The sequence below is a fragment of the Puntigrus tetrazona genome, chromosome 8 (genome assembly GCF_018831695.1).
Source record: "Puntigrus tetrazona isolate hp1 chromosome 8, ASM1883169v1, whole genome shotgun sequence".
Taxonomy (NCBI): Eukaryota; Metazoa; Chordata; class Actinopteri; order Cypriniformes; family Cyprinidae; genus Puntigrus; species Puntigrus tetrazona.
In genome coordinates, this window is record NC_056706.1 from 7,179,557 (window position 1) to 7,199,504 (window position 19,948).

General features: G+C 34.9%; 1 protein-coding gene across 1 annotated transcript in view; it reads left to right on the forward strand.

Annotated features, from left to right (window-relative positions):
* LOC122350454 (voltage-dependent R-type calcium channel subunit alpha-1E) overlaps positions 1-19,948 on the forward strand; it is a 109,502-nt gene that overhangs the window by 7,897 nt on the left and 81,657 nt on the right. Inside the window, 1 exon segment of the mRNA XM_043246929.1 lies at positions 8,403-8,904. Coding sequence (XP_043102864.1) covers positions 8,429-8,904 — 476 coding nt within the window. The 5' untranslated portion in view covers positions 8,403-8,428.

Genomic DNA, 19,948 nt, shown 5'->3' on the forward strand with positions numbered 1-19,948 from the left:
CTGCAGTCACAATATTATTAAATTACACACAATTATTAAAATAAAACTCTTGATCGAAAATGTTCATATTAAACAATGTTCTATTAATGCAGTAGAGGTTATGACAACCATGTGTGGTCTCCCAGTGGTTAATATTATGCATAATGTATCATAATGTAATTCATTTACAAGTAAACAAAAGAAAGCAATGCCTTCACCTCAAAAATATTTTTTTGTTACATAACATAATGAAATTTATCAAGCTCAGTGTCGATTCACATTCAGCTTTTTAATCTTTCGTGAACTGGACTGTGTGCACAGGATTATAAGCAACTGAAGGACGTAAGGCATTCAACTGACGCATCTTTTAAAACAGGCCGAATGAAGGACATGAAATGAAGCCTGCCTACTAAACTGATCCTTCAAACTGAGATGAACTTTGATGCAGCTTTACAACTCATCAGCTTGTTAATAGAGACTACAAGACCTGGGATACGTCTAAAAATTTAACTGTAATGACTCTACAGACAGATTTGAGCACAAAGGTACCTCCCCAAGCTTATTTTAGACTGACGGGTTTTGATGATGAATATGTAAGTGTTTAATTACAACAATCTAATTTCTCACTAGAAAAGACAAGTGTAGAAACGTACATTTATACACAAAATGACCACCATCCACAACTTTCATATCTTTATTGTTGCACAGGTGTCGCTGAATGGAACGCTAGTTATACTGTAAAAATATTTTCAGTAGGCTGTAAGCTGCGCTTTGATATTTGCTATGCAATACAAATGTTTGAGAATATATATGTGTCAAGAGTTCTAGCATAAACCCACCCACACATGTGAGAACAATACATACCAATTTATGCATAAATACAGGTTTCTGATATGTAGTAGCATTATTTACTTTTTTGCGGAAGACCTTGTCTACAACAGAATATAGTGACAGTGAAAATGATGAATGCATAAAGGTTTGCAACTGTTACAATCTATCAAATAGCTTTTTTATAACGATAGACATTATCTCTTATCTCTATACCTGCTCTGTGCGGCTTAGTTCTTCCAGATCTTATTACTGTTTGAGCCAAATAAACTATTTTCAAGTCAAGGTTACGCAGTTCCTAAAGTGATTTGACCTTAGAGCGTGATAAAGTGAATGAATCAATATAGAGTGATTCACAGTTCCAAGTCCTGGTGACGTAATACTGATAACTGTTAACTGTTATGTGAAGCAAGATTTCTGAACGGAAGACATTTCACAGAGAGTGCTGCCTGTACTGTCAGAAAAATACATTAAGCATGTTAAAGTGCTCTGTTGCTAGCTAGTAACAGTAAGACACTGACAAGAGTTATTTTCGCTGTTTCAGTCAGTCGAGTGTCTACACGAGGTATTTAAAAAGGGTTTAATTTTGAGAAAACCCATTTCCAACCGATTTAAGTTTAAGCAAATGAATACGCAGCCTTTACATAGTCTACAGGAAGCTAACTAGTTTGGAACAGAGCTTATAAAGTACATTTATTATTCTATTCTAAAGTGTCTTTTGACATTGGCGGTCTCTCTCTTTCCCTCTTTACTCTGGGATGACGATAATTATAATGAGGATGATGATGTTGATGATGTCAATCATGACCGATAAAGCTATGATTAATCCTTCACACAGTGTAATGTACCATACAAAAAAGGACAAAAACAAACCACAATCCAATGATTCAGCTAAGAATTTGAATGAAAACCTCCTCTTTTCACAGCCATGTCATAGCTGACACAATGCTACCAAAGCCTGTGCCATTTATTGTCTCTAGTTCTTTCAGTGTATATTTTCAGCTTCTGCCATTTGTGGAAACTGCACCAATACTTAACCTAACAATCTGTTTCCTGGTGAATCATGAGAATGCCCTCTTACAACCTCACACTTGTATTAATGTCATATCTTGTAAAAAACACCAGTATTGTGCATAGTGTAATCATATAGGCTGTAGTTTTATGCAGTAATGTCTTTAAAATATTCTTGTTCTGTGATATAAATAGTCTTTTTATGGTGAAATTAATTGCCCACTTGCAGATCAATCCAGAGGAAAACAACATCGCCATGCTTAAGTACCTCAGCTGACACATTTGATTTTGACAGTCATTATTTGGCTGATAGAAATGTGCTTGTGCCATTAACATTGACCATTTTTCTTCACTCTGTGGCTGTGTGAGAAAACTCCTTAATTGTGGTTCAAAACACTGAACTTAGAAAGGAGCTTATGCATTTTGTTAATAAGCATTCAAGCGTGTAGAGAAATAGCAAAGATTTGGTGTTGTTTATGAAGGCTTGTGAAAATTTGAAGACACAATGTACCATTTTTACTTATTTATCATTTTAAACATGTGAAAACCAGCATTGTGCACCAGGTGGATATCTGTCCATATAAATAATAATAAAAAAAAGTGGGAAAGAATTAGTACAGCAGGCCCAGGATTTAACTAAAATGAGGGAATAAAATATGTACAGAAATTAATAACCTGTGGGAACTAATTCTTAATCTGTGACAATATACTTTGGAAATCCATATTGCTACAAAATAAAGTTAATTGTTTTGCATTTTCACATCCATAGCAAGCATTTTGATAGGAAAGGATAAGAAATACAAAAACAAAACTAACAAAAAAATTTGGACGGCTGTGCAAGGACCTTAAGATCTGTTCGCACCATGACAGTAATTATAACTATAACTATATTAGCATCCACACCAATAATAACTTTTTTTCCCTCTTCGCCTTTAAATGCTCAATTCAGATTTTTACATGTTCATGTTTTTATCATTCATCAGCTTAAAAATAATTCTTCTCAATTTAAAAAGATTTTTAAAACAATATTCCTATACCTTTTGGATATAATATCTTGAAATGAATGGTTTTTTAGTGTTCTGTTAGTCTCTTAGTTAGCATAGTGTATTTCAATACAAAATAGTCATATTAAAAAGCCCTTTCAGCTTTTAGCCGTATTTGTGTTCTTTTGCATCAGATGGAAGTTGATCCCGAGAGCTGTGGAGGTTCAGAAGTTCTCATTAATGAGATAGAAATGGTCCACTGCTGATGTTCTCTTCACCTCCCGTGGTAAAGCAATAAAGGGAAATCAATTTCGTCTCCTGTATTTCAGGCTGTCTCTGTTGTCTCGAGCTCTGATAATACTCCTAGACAGGCTTGCTAAGTGTCGGAGGTGATGAAGGAGGGCAGGAAAAGAGGGGGAGGACTTTGCTGGAGATTTTGCTGCCTAAAAGGGATTCAGTCAGGGTAGCAGGTGTTTGCAAAGGTTACACGCTCCCTCGCCCTCACCTTGAATTATCCAGCGCTGAGGGATTCCAGTTCAAATTCCTCTGAAAAGCGTGAGGGCATGTTTCCGCTCTCCCTTTCACGCTAACACATCCGGTCCACTGTTCTAAGCGTTCAAGGCTCTAAAAGGTTCACTTTTGTCCGTTTGGCTTGAAAGAACTCGAGTCAGTTTTGATTATATCTCGTTCCCAACCCACCTGGGCCATTCGAAAACAGGACATTTCTCATTATTCTCTTTCTTTTCAATCTCACTCGAGTAATTCTTTCCTGTGATTGATTCACCCGATGTTCCCCTGCATTCTTCTTTTGCTGATATAATTGTCTGTTTTTCAGAGATGAGGCCTATATATGACAAGAATGTTAAAATAGAAAAAGCATGTTAGATTTCCTAATGGACTGTGACTCATTGAAATGGAGTACTTTTAAAGATGCTGGGTAAACAGACAGTAGGAAGGAAAGATAAACAGTACTGATAAAAAGAATAACCTCCATACCAGCTGAGTTCCTCCTGGTCCAGGTGCAGCTTGTTAGCTGTTTGAGTGGAATAATGGATCTGCGTCATTCGCTGCCATATATGATTATTACTGGAGACGCTCTGCTGCTATGCTCGTATTTCTTGAGATTTACGGCTTGGATGTTTCATTTCTGAGTGTTATGGTAAATAGAGAAACATATTGCTGTAACAATGCAGTGTGTTTGCGCGTGTGTGTATGGGATGCTAACAGTGATACCTTTATGCTATTTACAGTATATGTACTTAAAGCAGCTTTTATACCGTGTAAATACTGTGGAATATGAATATGGTAATAGTTCAGGAAAGAGGGAGACCAGGGATAGTCATACAATCAAACTTATAACCAAAATGATGATTTAATATTTCTTTTGGTGTTATTTTTTTAATTTTGCTGTTATTTTTTTAAATCATAATTTGACGATAAAATTATTTTCTTTTAATTTCTTTCTTTTTTTCTTTAAATTTGACTTAGTCTTACTATTACTTTGATCAGTAGAGTATCACAGTCTTCACAAAAATTAAGCGACACAACTGTTTTCAACATTGATATTTATCATAAAAGTTTTTTTGAGCGTCATAAAAAATGGTTTCTGACGAATCATGTGACACTGAAGAGTGTAATGATGCTGAAAATTCAGATCACTATCACAAAAATTATTAAGATTAAGATGCAAATCAATTCATTTATATGGTAATAACATTTTACAATATTAATGTTTTACTGTATTTTACATTAAGTAAATTTTCACTACTATATGAAACATTACTATAAATTAACCTACATAAAATTAAACTAAACATCGTTTCAACATAAAAAGGCAGCAAATAGTCTACAACAGGTTGTTTAATTGTGCTTGTGACAATGCGCCCCATATAATTTGACAATATAATACACTATTGGTGCGTGTTGTCACAGATGTGTAAATGAATATTATTTTTGTAATTATGTCTAAACACAGTGTTGACTGGAATAAATGGTGTGCCGACTTGCCCTGGTCTCTTTATAAAAGACAAAGTATTATCTGACACAATAGAGCTACAGTACTTTTTATATGTCAGCTTTCTCATAGGATGTCTGAAACCTCAATTGATGTCACAATTAATTTTTTTATATGTACTGACTCATCAGTTTAAAAACTATTTCACAGCGGAATTGTTCAGAAGTGCTCCGGGCTCATTTGATGCGATCACTTAGGACGTTTTTTTCTGATCAGGGTAGGAAATGGACTCATTACGTCCATAATTAACTGACGGTCTGCTACAGAGAACCTTTCCTGGTTTTTGTTTTTGTACAAATATCCGTCTTCCTTTTTCATTTATCAGAGTCTAATTAATGTCCTCTGCTAAAACTTGGCACAGGCAGGTGTATGTTTCTCCCTCACTGTTGGAAGCTCTTATTCGTTATTATGCAGCTGCAATTAATCCCTGTACTTCCGAGTCAATACATGGTCTGTCATTAGCTTGCCATGGGTTACGATACAGCTAGACTCACAACTGGGCAGACATGAAGTGAATGGACTTAGACCACTGGCGTCGAAATAGAGGTGTGGCAAAAATATCTTCTGTAAGTACAATTTTGTCTGTTGTTTAAATAGTGGTAAATAATGATGATGAATTTGAGAAATCTCCATCTGGACCTAGATTAGATTATTTAAGAATCTCTTTAGTAGCTCAGCTGTGTCTTCCAGACAGCAATAAGATAAAATAGAGAGCTAATGGTGCCCTTTTCAAACATCTTCTGCATTTTTCTTATGAGGAAGAATTATTTAAAGTTAGTTTTCATTTATTTATTTATTTGTTGTAAGTTTATAGTTTTTCGCATCTAAAGCATTAAGCAATACAGATCTTATCGGCTTTGAGAATGTTCCTTGAGCACCAAATTGACATAATAGAATGATTTCTGTAGGATCATGTGGCATTGAAGACTGGGGTAATGGCTGCTAAACAATTTCCATAACAGGAATAAACGACTTTTTTGAAAATATTCAAAAATGAAAATGAAATGTACATGAAAGCGCAACATCTGAGATTTAAACATACACATTTACACACACAGCCACGTCGCTGAGATAATGATATCCTATTTTAAACAGGATTTGGTCTTTTTCCCGTTCACCGAAGGCTAGAATCATACTATATTTCACCCCTATTAGTGTTTGAGATGATGTTGGATGTGGGCCACTGTGGTAAATATAGTCTAAACACAAACACCCCTGCATCCTGCCGCAACTGTCAACAGCTGCCCCATTTTCAGCTGGGGTTTAATAAGATGCCACACCGCTTCTGCGTAGATTTGCGTGATGAATCACAGAGCTCGTGGCGCAGGATCAGTTTGTATTTCTCAGTCACATCGTTTTATTTGGCCAGTCTTACTTAATTTATGCCTCGTCAGCTCCGGCTTCATGGTGTCTACATGTTAAAGGGGGCGAATAATTAGAGTTGGACCCTGCAAACAAGGTGCATTGAAAAGAATTGGATACACGCGCAAAAAGACGTCTTTTATTTTAGACTATAAATAGCTGATACCATTCCAACTTGAAGCATCTAGAGATCAAAGCACATCTTTATCAGCTCAGTGGAGTCAGAATCACTTTGTGTAGTGATCGTGTGTTTTTTTTAACATATGGTAATGACCTGGTTCTTTGAGAGCCAGCTAGTGACAAATGAGATTAGTTAACAGAGAATTCACCAGTGTGTCGTGTGAATCATGCTGAGAGCAGACTTTCTATTGGACTAGATGTGTCTGCCTAGATGATCGGGTGCATTAAACCCGTAGTCTAGGGTGTGCTGAGCGTTCCATGGAAAATTTGCTTGGAAAAAAATATATATTATTTTTACACACACTTTTCAGGACTGTCAGATTGAAAGGAATAGTTCACCACAAAAGGATCATTTGCTTCAAATGCACTCTTCATTGGAACGGATTAGGAGAAATGTAGCATTACAACACTTGCTCTCTAATGGATTCTCTGCAGTGAATGGGTGCCGTCAGAATGAGAGTCCGTACAGCTGATAAAAACATCACAATAATACATAAACAAAAACATATAACTCCAGTCCAATTAACATCTTGTGAAGCAAAAAGCTTTGTGTTTGTAAGAAAATAAAATCATCAAGGCATTTTTAACATCAAATCGTTGCTTCCGGTGTCGAATTCACTGTAATATTTTCTTTTCTCCAGGAAAAAAAGATGTTTCATCTGAATCAAGAGAGAAACATGCCCAAACCAAGCACTGTTTACGTGCCGAAACATTTCTAAATAAATATGCTGGCGGCTTTTTATGTGAGAGCACAACAAGGGATGGACTTTCCTTTTAGGAACTTAAAATATTTAATATATAGCGTTATTTAGAAAATGTATTGAATTAGATATTGTTAATGTTTCATACTGCTTCTAAAGACAGGAAATTATAGTAGTTACAGTGATGTTATTTCACTGTGGATTTTAGAATATGTATAGCACATTTCCTTTTCAGGTTTCCATTACATTAATAGTAGACATAATATTGCAGGAAATATATAAAAGCCAGCTATTTAATCACATAGTTATTAAATACATATCATGTTTATAGTAGCATTCTTAATATATACATACATACATACAAATGGATCTTTAGACATTAAATTGCTGCCTATATTGCATGGTTTTACTGTACAAAGACTACAAGTGAATTCTGGTACTGTTGAGATGTTAAATGAAGTCTAGATATGTTTTGTCAGATTAATATGAGAAACTAATATGGAGAGGACATAGACATTCTTGAATGAACTGTTTAATAACATTCTTTTGCATGATTTGTGAGCTTAGCTGGGATTTTATTAGGATTTAATTTGTTTATACACAGCATAACTGATTCCCTCATTAGGTTGATGTGACTCTACTAGAATATTGTCATGATTTTTTTAAGGCTGTCACTGTTCCAAAATTGTTTTAGAGGCAACGCATTAAACAAGCCTTGTAATGACAGCATTCTTTCTACAACAATGAGGGCTTCTTATGAATGATACTTGAGAAAATATGTCATTTAATTAGCGTCACGTTTGACAGTGAATAAGCTAGGGATGGTAAAACTTCTTGATGCTACTGGCATTATATCAGCTCTTTGATTTTTTTATGAATATATTGTTATAATATATTACAGTCAATAGTAAATATTTTTTAAATATCTTTGTTTCATGTTGTTGCCTCTTTGTTGTGTACAGAAAAGTTATTAAATATAGGTTTTGTTATATTACTTTTTATATATCAGTTTACATCTTGACTTTAACTGTTTTACTTAATTTAAAGCCTGTTTTTTTTTAGTAATAATGTGTTTATTTTTTATTTTATTATTTTTTTTATATAGTTTTAGTTATTCTATATTTCAGTTTTAGTTATTTTATTACATCAAGTTAAACTAAATGAAAATGAGTTATGCTGCCCTGAAAACGAGTTTATTTCCGGTGTTTTAATAAACTGTTATAACCCTGCTGTAGGAACTGTGCTGAGCCCCCCACTGATTTACCACACTGTTTTAACTTAAAAATTGATTTCTGAAATGAATTAAATATAACTGTCTCCTTTTCCTATTTCCTCCTCAAACAGAACAATGCTGAGAGTCTGGCCTCAGGATGTTGGAATTGGGCACTTGTTCGGTCAGCGCTCAGACCCTCTCTGACCGCAATGCCCTGGCAGTCCCGTCTTTCAGTCAGGGCGTGTGTGGCGGGAGCCCGCCTTCGCGATGTTTCCTCCTCCAGCCTCAGGACCCAGAGACCTGGCTCAAGCACCGGGGAACCCTGGAGGACGGCTCTCGTTCCTGTTCACTCCTGGAGCCCCAGAGCCTGGCTGACAGTTTTCTGTCCCATGCATCCAGTTTCGACACGCTCTATGTCCCCCACACCCATCCTATGGGTCTGGCGCCTTCCTCTCTGGATCTCGGAGGATCGTGTGAGGGGGCGGCAGCGTTGGGTCTGGACCCCGACATGCCTGTCAGCCCGAATATCATTAAACGGCGCAGGGGGGGACTCATTGAACAACGGGACATCATTAAAGCACACCAGGCACACAAGATCCAGAGTACCCCACAGGCCCGGCGCAAGGAATGGGAGTAAGTGGCACATGCATACACACAGCATGCCATTTAATAAGCTCTACACACATTTTGTAGAAATGTCTTTTTTGTGCCAGGCTTTTATTCGTCAGGCTACTTAAAGGAATACTTCACCCAGAAATGAAAATTCTATCATTTGCTCACCCTCTTGTCATTCAAACCAGTATGAATAATACATTTTTAATAATGTTCTGGTTCACTGCCATTACAATGAAGGGTAATGCTTTCAAACTTCAAAAGGCACCATAAATTTATCATAAAAGTAGTTCAAAAACTTGTGTGCTGTGTTCCAAATCTTCTGAAGTCATATGATGGTTTGGTAAGTGTGCTCATGAGAGAAGCAGCAATGTCTGATATTTGAAAAGTTGTTGTTTTAAAGCTTGAAAGCTAAATTCATTGTAATGGCATGGAAAAGGATAGCAACGAATTGCTAGAAGCTTCTATGGGTTTGAAATAAGATGAGAGTGAATAAAAGATGAGTCTAAAGTTATTCATTTTGAGAAAATTCTCTGAAGACAGCAATGACTAAGATAAGTTTTGGCATTTTAGGGAAACAGTTTACTTCTGTGCACTTATTGATATCTAGTGTTTGAATACAAGAGACGACATGCTTAGAATAGGCCTCCTGTGTTTGAAATATCATTCGAGCTAATGCACTGGCAAACTACATTTTTATTATTTTAGATATGTTAGAATATTAGAATATATAGTAGAATAAAGACTATTTCAATATTGATGCATACACATTAAATGTAATGTTAAATTAAATTTTAAATGCAAAGGTTATTTCACAAATACTTACATTTAAGTAGTTTTACAATATTTTAAAAAACTTTTAAGTGTGTAGCGTATGTGTTAGCAACATATTGCCTGTTTGAGTTATTGAAACCTGTATTGCTTGATCACCAGTTTCACGGATGACCATGTGTTTCCATGGCGATTAGATTCTGTATACTTCAGTTCACAAAGATGAAAGGGAAACATGGGATTTCACATTGTGTTCCATTGATTATGTTTGCATATACCACAGTTGTGTGCTTTTGCGGGCTGGTCTTCATCCACATCCACTTTTTTATTATTAGGGCATGCCGGGGTGGGATTGTCAGTTGTTAAACCAGGAGAGAAGTGGGCAGAAATGAACCGTTTTATACACTATGAGCTTACTTGTTAGCGCTGCCTTATATAGAACATGTCATAACACTGGGAAATTATAGGTGTGTTGCATCAAGCAATATCTTCAGTGCAGTCATTTGAAACATACAGTACTGTATAGAAGAACAAAAGGATTGCTATGGATTACTATGAACTTGTCATTGCAAAGGTAACAGTAATCTTGCAATGACAAGTACATAGTAATCTATACACACTGAAAAAAAAATATATATATATATATATATATATATATATATATATATATTTTTTTTTTTTTTTTGAGGTAAGTGATTGCAGACAATTAATTTTAGCTACATTTAAATATAAAAAATGTTGGAAGTTAATCAACTAAATTAGTTTCTTTAAATGTAGCTAAAATAAATAGTTTGTAACCACTTACCTTGAAAAATGTGTAAATTCAATTCATATTTTTTTTCACTGCATTATTTGTCGTGTCATTCTCTAAATGCATATATACATTTTTTTACGGGGGACATCAAAACCGCCACCTGTCGCAAAAACAATACAAATACTTGTATTTACTTAAGTATACCAAAATATTGAATGTAAATATAATGCAATAGTGAACGTGATATTGGGTAGCTTCTCAGCGAACTGAGCTTTTATCAAAAACATGTTAGTTTATCAAAAACATGTTAGAATAGTAGTTAACAGCAGTCATTATTCACATAATTTTACTTCTACTGAAATTATATTATGGAAAAATGCTTGCATTTGATATATAATTGCATATAAAGGGTATAACCATTTTGACGTAATATCCCGTTTGAATTTATCTTTCTGTCTTGTCAGTTATTTTTTATTATGCTATATAGAAGCAACAAGTAATATTATAGATGTCTTATATACGGAGCAAAAAATAAATAAATAGAAGTAGACTAGAGTACATCACCTCTGTAGCACTTGCATGGGTGTGAATGGCTAAAGAGAGCGTGGAGGAAAAAAAGAGTGAACCGTGTCCCACAGTGCTAGGACATTACACTACTGAAATGATTACCTCTCATTTGGCATTAAACACAGTATGAGGGCCTATAATGACCCTAACACCCCTGAGACACACTCACACATTCTCACAGCCTCCAGATATACTAGATCCCGCCGAGCTGAGCACATACTGCATCAGCTACTGCTTTGTTCCCTGTTTCTTTTACCTAAATGCACCCTAGCGCTGATTCTGATCTACAAAATGTTTAAGCAGTGATGGGAATGTGTCTAAAAGGCATTTTATTAGATAAGGTGATGGAGGTAAGATGAAAAGGTACTCCTGTGTTTGATTTGTGCAAATGAATGAAGGGCTAATGTACTGTTCCTGTGAGACAGAGTGCACGGGTTTATTTAGGTGACCCTGTACTTTGTATATGATATAATTTGGTCTATGAATGGTAGCTTTATTGTATGAAGTGGCTTGACGGAAAAGCACTGCATGTTCTGTCTTTAGAGCTCGGGGAAGGTGTCACTAATGTACAGTATATAATTGTCCAGTGTTATTTTGTCTGCAAGACTGTATATATATATATATATATATATATATATATATATATATATATATATATATATATATATATATATATATATATATATAATTGTGAGAATGGTACAGTGGCCGAGAAGTGCAAAACAAATCACAATTAGTTAATTTTCTTTTTCTTTTATACAATATGGTTAGAGCTTTACTTAAAGTATTTTTTATACAAATGCAAATGCTACCTGAAGCTGTTCACAAGCACAGCGTTTCTCATCCATCTAGCCTCGCTGGATAATTAAGACTTTTCAGCAGTGCGTTTGCTTTGAGGGAGAGAAGAAAATGAATGATCCATTCATTGCGAGGTGGGGGGCTATAAATTATGACCCGGACTTGACTAAAAATGCAGTTGTAGGATAGACTGCTGCTGATAATCATTTTCTGGCCGTGCAGTTTGTATATATTAGAGTGACTTATTAATGCAGTGTTTATGAAGGTATTTCACTTTCAAAAGAAGGGACTAAATTAAAGATAACATACAGTAAATGTATGAATGAATGTATATGATTATATAAAATTTAAATAACTTTAAAGGAATAGTTGACACAAAAATTGTAATTCTATTTGTGTATTCTGTATATTTATTTCTATATATGGACAAATGTCTTGCATACATTGGAGATCCATCACTACTGTTTAAAAGCATCCCAGGATGCTTCTCATGTAGTTTATTGCGAGAATGCCTGGATTTTAAATAAAGAGTTTAGCAAACTGAATTGTATAGTTGTATACGCAAGCTTCCATATAACGTGTTCAAAGCACAAATTCTACAGTTGCATTTTCGTTGTTGTTATTTCATACATTTGATCATTTTGTTGTTATTCTAATTAGATGTAATAGAGTAGTAATAACGAGAATGAATCTAAATTACAGCAACAATGTGTTTTTTATGGTAAACCTTATGCATGATACATGTTTATATTATGTTCAGTGTGTTCACTCATTGTCTGTCAAGATAGTATTTCAACGTGACTACAGTAAGGTTACAAATGAATCACAGCTCTCATAAAACATACGCTTTTGTCTTCTTCCAGTGCATGCTTAAAAGAGCCTGTGCTTTTCTTGTCAGCAAACAACTGTTTCATATCTTTCCTTTATACAGGAAAAGGTTCTGTTTCTTTTTTCTCCACACACTGGAAGGACACATGCTAATTTAGTTCTTAACAGCAGTCTCTGCTCTTAATATTAAGCTGTTGGAAAGCACGTATTCCAGTGGTTTACAAAAGCTGTCTGTAAGTGAAGTAAAAATATTGAGCACTAGCCGGATTTGTGGTCTTTTTTATTTTCATTACACACTAATGCAAAGCAGGTGATAGAAGAAATGGGAAGCACGTAACATCAAATCTGTTATCTTAACCCATTTTCTCTCTTATATTTGGTCCAAATTGTTCAGACAGACATGTAAGTGTACTAAAAAACCATGTTGCATGACTCTGTTGTGTGTGTGCATGTGTGAATACGCTCCGTGACTGCGTGGGAGTCTCTGTTCAGTTGTTAAGTAGCAGACAGGAAAAAGACAAAGCCCGGGAAAAAAAAACTGCTGTCACAAGCGCACAACATCATGTGTCATTTCACACACATGCAGAGACAATTGAGTTTCGCAATATGTCTTGCGCTGGGCTATTATCGCCAATGTCTCTACAGATGCCTAATGGTTTGTTGATGCTCGCCTGGGTTGCGTGATTAAGCACTGTCAGGATAATCCAGTGCATGACGGTAGACAATAGCACCGGTGCAGTCAAGAGTGACACAATGTTTTCATCTCCCATCTGACTTCACTGTATTTAAAGAGACGCAGGTCATAGACATCACCATGGCAACTTAGCAGCTGATTGCGCCAAAATCAAAACTCTCGAAAAGTGGCTGGAGCAGATCCTCGAGTCACCCGTCCCCATTGCCTCCTTTCAAGATCTAATTAAACCTCTCACTCAAACTGAACTTTGACTCATATTCTGTGAAACATGGGCAGTTTTGAACACACTTTACCCAGGCCTTTTTACGCAGGCATATCAGAACACAATGTATATGCTTGATAACTAGAATAATTAAAGAAGCATAATAATATTGTCATTTAATGCCTCTGTATGGTTTTTAAAATATCGTCTATTCTATTCTATTCTATTCCCCAACCCACTTGCCCAAACCACCCTAGATGAATGGCAAGTCCATTACAGATTTTTATTTCATTGTTCTGCTCTGTTCTGTTCTATTTTATTCTATTTTGTTCTGTTCTGTTCTGTTAAATTCTACAAACCACTTGCACAAACCACCTTATATGAAAGGCAAGTCGATTACAGTTAAAAAAAAAAAAAATTATTCTATTCTATTCTTGTCTTGTCTTGTCTTGTCTAGACTAGTCTATTCCATTCCATTCCATTCCATTCTCTGTCTAGTCTAGTCTAGTCTAGTCCACAAACCACTTGCCCAAATCACCCTGGATGAATGTCAAGCCCATCATCTTTTATTTTGTTTTGTTTCTACCCTGTTCTGTTGTGTTCTACAAACTACTTGCACAAATCACCCTGGATGAATGGCAAGTCCACCACAGTGTTTCTATTCTATTCTATTCTATTCTATTCTATTCTATTCTATTCTATTCTATTCTATTCTATTCTATTCCACAAACAACTTGCCCAAACCATCCTGGATGAATGGCAAGTCAGTTACATATTTATTATTTCTTTGTTCTGTTCTATTTTATTCTGTTCCACTTGCCCAAATCACCCTGGATGAATGTCAAGCCCATCATCTTTTATTTTGTTTTGTTTCTACCCTGTTCTGTTGTGTTCTACAAACTACTTGCACAAATCACCCTGGATGAATGGCAAGTCCACCACAGTGTTTCTATTCTATTCTATTCTATTCTATTCTATTCTATTCTATTCTATTCTATTCTATTCTATTCTATTCTATTCTATTCCACAAACCACTTGTCCAAACCACTATGGATGAATGGCAAGCCCATCACAGTTTTTTACATTTAATTTAATATTCTGTTCTATTCTATTCTGTTCTGTTCTGTTCGATTCTACAAACCTTTTGCACAAATAACCCTGGATGAATGGCAAGCCTATCACAGTTATTTAACCATTTTATTGTTCTATTCTATTCTATTCAATTTCACAAACCATTTGCATAAACTTGTTCTGTTATACCATAAAATACATTTATTTCAAATATTCAAGTATATTTATTTTTCACTAGGGCAACACAATTTCTTTACCAAATCATTTATTTTAGGTCAACTCTGTTTTATAAACACGTATATTTATATGTATTTATTACAGTTCCTTATGAGGTTATATTCAAAGTCTATTTTTACCCTAATTTGGCGCTCAATGGGTGTTAATTTTAGACCCTGTGCTCAGGACGTCACTGGAAGGGAGACACATTGTAAGATAATGAGAGAAATAGGGTGGGCAGGAGCTGCTCTAAGAGGAGAACAGTGTAGAACAGAGGCCAGATGACAGACAGGCCTATATTTAGAGTATATTCATAAGTTACTTGCACATGCATTCACGGACCATACAGTACAGTAGCTGCGTCTACAAGCTAAATGTAATCCTTACACAAATCTCAATGCATTTTTAACTTTTCATAAAGACATTTTTAGTAAGTCATTTTCCCAATGTCTGTAGATTTAACTTTTACTGTTGTTGGATATTTGGCGACCCAGATGCAGTCGCAATCATTCATGAAAACACGTATATATGCTTAGTGACATTCATAATGAACACACACTCACAAAAATCACACACACACTTTGACTCTGCATCGCCCATAGCCTTTGTGATCCTCCAACAGGAGTCTGCGTCGTTCATCCAGGTGGAAAACAGAGGTGGTGTTCTCTAGCGTGGACCTGTGGTTGTGACGTGTTGAATGCAGTGGCCTCTGGCGCTATGCTGTCTCCATCATTCACCATCATTCTGTGCTCTGGCCAAGAGCAGAAATGCGGCAGATAGCTTGTGAAGATATTTAGATTTTGTGTCTCAGATGTCCAAAACAATCATTGAAAGTGGTGCATGATAAGACTTTGAATGCGATCGGGTCAGTCAATGTATCAGGAATACTGGGAATGATTGATGTTTATTGTCCTGATACCAGGTGCAGCAGGTCAAAGTCGCACTTACTCATGTTTATACGTTTTTTTTTTAACATATTTTAGCGTGTTTTGATATACCCTATTGTTTAAAGGTTTGAGAAAAAGGAAAAAGAAAGAAAATTAATATTTTTATTCGGCAAGAATGCTTAAATTGTTAAAATAAGTGACAATAAATGCATTTAGAATGTAAAAAAAAAAAAAAATTCAAATAGTTTCAATCAAAAAAACCTGCCTGGAAAGCAACAGTAATGTTAAAAGAGTTCTAATAAATTTTGCCATCACTGAATATAATTAATTCATAATTAATTTCTCATTTATTATGAATAGTTTTTCCCTGTTTCCTAAGAGAAAATCACATATTCCCATAATCTATATAATGAATCTATCAGACAATGCTATACTGTACTGCATGACATTATCTTAAATGGCAAAGTTGAGTTATCTGTGATCAGACATGATCACATATTCAGGATGCCCAGCTATTTAAAGAGCCATGGGTGTTTGTATTGAGAGTCTGTGGGTGTTTTTGTCTTCAGGGAACATTTTAGAAGCATTTGAAAGCATTTTCACCTTAAATTGTTCTCTTCAGCCTATAAATGTTCCACCCTCAACAACCAGCAGAGTTTAAATGTCAGACTTGTTTGTCAAAGCTGAATAATTTATGTTGACATGTTGAAAAGGCCTATTCATCAGCCTGATCTGATGTGTTTGTCAGTCACAAAAGGAGGAGGGACAGAAATGAGTGATGTGTTTGGATGCATGAGCGCGGTCTCTAATTTGTCAGTGCGCTCATAAATTTAACTTAATGCACAGTATCTTGTCAATAATCAATAATGCTAAAAAAGCTGACCCATTTTATTTTACATGCTGTTGCAGAGGTTTTTAGGTAAATTCTAACAACTCTCTCTCTCTCTCTCTCTCTCTCTCTCTCTCTCTCTCTCTCTCATATAGTACTGTCAAACAATTAATTGCATGCAAAATAAACGTTTTTCTTTACATAATAGTGTGTGTACTGTGTATATTATACATATATAAATACAAAGACATGCATGTATATAATTGCATGCACATATATAATATAAAAGTGAAATGTTATGTTTATATATTAAATATATTAAGCATAATATAAAATATAAGAAAAAATAAATATATAAATGCATATATGAAATAATTTTCAATATATATGCTTTATGTGTGTATTTATATATGCATAATAAATATGCACAGTACACACACATATATTATTTAAAGAAACTTATTTTAGATGACAGCACTAATGAATACACACACACACACACATATATATATATATATATTACACACATATAATTCTTATGTACATTATTATTATTATTATTTTATATGTATATAGATGTATGTTGACATATGTATTCAAACTATTCTATTCAAATGTATGTACTCAAAACTATTTAAATGTCTAGTGAGGTAAATAACCTAATCACTGAGCAAAATTTGATTTTCAGCAGCATTGTTGACCTTACCAAGGGCAAACCATGTAAAAAGCACAGTGTCTATTAATGTCAAGTACTTCACTGGAAATAAATTAAAATAAATTAGTCTGAACAAATCATGCTCTGCTAGAAAAGCACTTTAAAGGAATAGTCCAAAAATTAAAATTACGGCATGTTTTACCTACCCCCAAGCCATCCTGTGGCTTTCTTGTTTCAGACGAACACAGTCTTTTAAAATTGATATTAAAAGTTTTTAAATAATTCTTCTGTCTCTTCCAAATGTGATGGATAGCCAAGCTTCTGCTTCATATGCTGTTGCACGTTGAGTCAGAAGTCAGCCAAGAAACCAGAACTCGGCGCTCTCGCAGCGGAAAAATGGATGTCAGTTATTTACGTTATAATTTCAAAATTAGAAATATTTTTGTTACAAAAAACGGTCTGCTTCAGTAAACTACCCCCAAAGGCGTATAGGTTAGTTTTATGCTGCAGTACTTGCGGATATACACATCCGTTCAGCCGAACGAAGAAAGTCATAAACATCTGGGATGGCTTGGGGGTGAGTAAAATATGCCGTAATTTTTGGGCAAACTTTTCCTTTAAGTAATTGTTTGGTCCATCTCTGCTGTAATAATATAACATTCACCAAACCCATAACTAGATCATTAAATGAGAATAGCATGTTGTGCTGGATACAAACAAATATAAAAATAGAAGCACCTATTAGCGATATAAAATCATGTAAATAAAGGGTCATAGAAGTGTTGATGTGACTTTCTGATTAAAGATAACTAAGCAGGTTAGTAATAGTAAATGTGTTAAATGAGACCTTATTTATTGATTTTAACAATGCAGTAGCTTGAAAAGAATAGCTTGTGTTTGACGGCAAGGGACCAGAGCATGTCAGGTTGATGCATTACTTTTGAATGTATTGATCATCTCCATCTGTCTTCAGTTTGGAGAGATTAAAAATGAGACAAACGATTTTTAAAGGATCCTTCTGATGCATACAGGATGTGGTCAGGGATATATTTATGTTTTATTTCACAAACATTTAAACTCGTTACTGTTATGACTATTGTTATGATGCGGCAATTCTAGGTAACTGTAAAAAAAGTGTTACTAAATAATTTAATATAAAGCGATAAATAAACAGTTTCTTGCAACGTACCGTTTGTCTGCTAAAAATCAGTTATATTCACCGCCGATAGACATCGGTATTACTCACAGCCGCTTCTGAAAAGACTATATATATACACGTGGAGTCATAAGGTTTCCGGGACTGGTTTGGGAAATGGTTTCAGTGTAGGGCTCATGTAAGCTGAAGAAAAACCAGGACAAGCTCACAGACTGACCTTCTGGATAGATAACCATTACACTGACAATTTGCCCTTTTTTCCGTCAGACACCTTCAACAAACACCTCCCGCTGACCGCAAGATGAAGGCTGCGTCTCTTAGCTTCAGAGAAAATTGATATTTCTATTTTTTTTTCAAATCTTTTTGTTGTTGATGATTTCAACATTCAATCTTTGTAGCAAGAGCATTTTGAGGTCTTTTTAAGGTCTGCATTTCTCCCCCTTTTTTGCTTTTAAGTCGAAAATAAGTACCTAGACTTATTTTGTATTTTTACCATAATTTACTGCACGTAAAACTAGGTTTGTAGTATGCTCTTCTTTCCTGAAATGATCCCTGAGCCTGAAACAAAACCAAAGCCTGTTGAATTCAGGTTGCATGTTTTTCTCTAATTGTTTTTTTTCCTCTAATATACAATGATATGTAAAATAACCTCGCCAGCTGTGATTTGATGAGTCATTTCAACACCAGGAATGAGCAAACTCATTAAATTATGTTGCTTAGAGATTGTTTATCACCTGTAAAAATAATAATTCAATAATAAAAATAATAATAATCAGCTTTTAAAAAATGCAAAAAACATGAGGAGTTTTATATTACCCATTTCATCCTTGTTACTAAACGTTAAACCCCCAGAAATGTTATTTTACTATTTATGGGGTGATAAACGATCTATCCACACTGTTCCATTTTTAGCATATTTAACATTACGTTTCTGCTGATTTAAGTACATAGAATGAGATCAAGCTATTTTTTTCAGCCGCATATAGGTTGTGGTGAAAGTAACAGCTCGCGGGATTGGCTTCGGTGTTAAGAATAGACTCCACAAATCATTTTCTTTTTAATTTCAATCTCTCTTTCCCCTTTTGTTTGAGATCATTGCCTCTATCAGCTTTCTGTAGTAATGTTGTTGTAGCTTTAATAGACCCAGTCTTAGAGAAACAAAACTATGAAATATGCGCTCACTCTGTTACACACCAACACACAATCTTGTGTGTTTTTAATTATTTATGCCCCAGATTTATCGATTTTATGGAAGCCGCTGCTGGCAAAGTCATGAAATTACATGTCAGCCTCTTTGGTTGATGGAAGCGCTTCATTGTACATTTTTTTGTTTGTCGCTTTGTTTAAAAAAAGAAAAAGACAGGATGAGCTGATTTTTTTTTCCCCTTTGAAAATAATTACAGAAAATAATGATAAAAATTGTTATTATCACAGATGTTCATTTGCCTGTCATTTTCCGTCAGTGGGTGCTAATTATTCAGCGTTCTCATTCTCTTGATTAATTAGTTATCTAGAATCTAAAGATATTTGATATGAATCAAAGGGTCCTCGCAATAAAGGGAGGTCATTGTCTGAGGCTGAATCATTCATATCAGACCACATGAAACAGCTTATGAATTCGTTGTATTATATGCTTC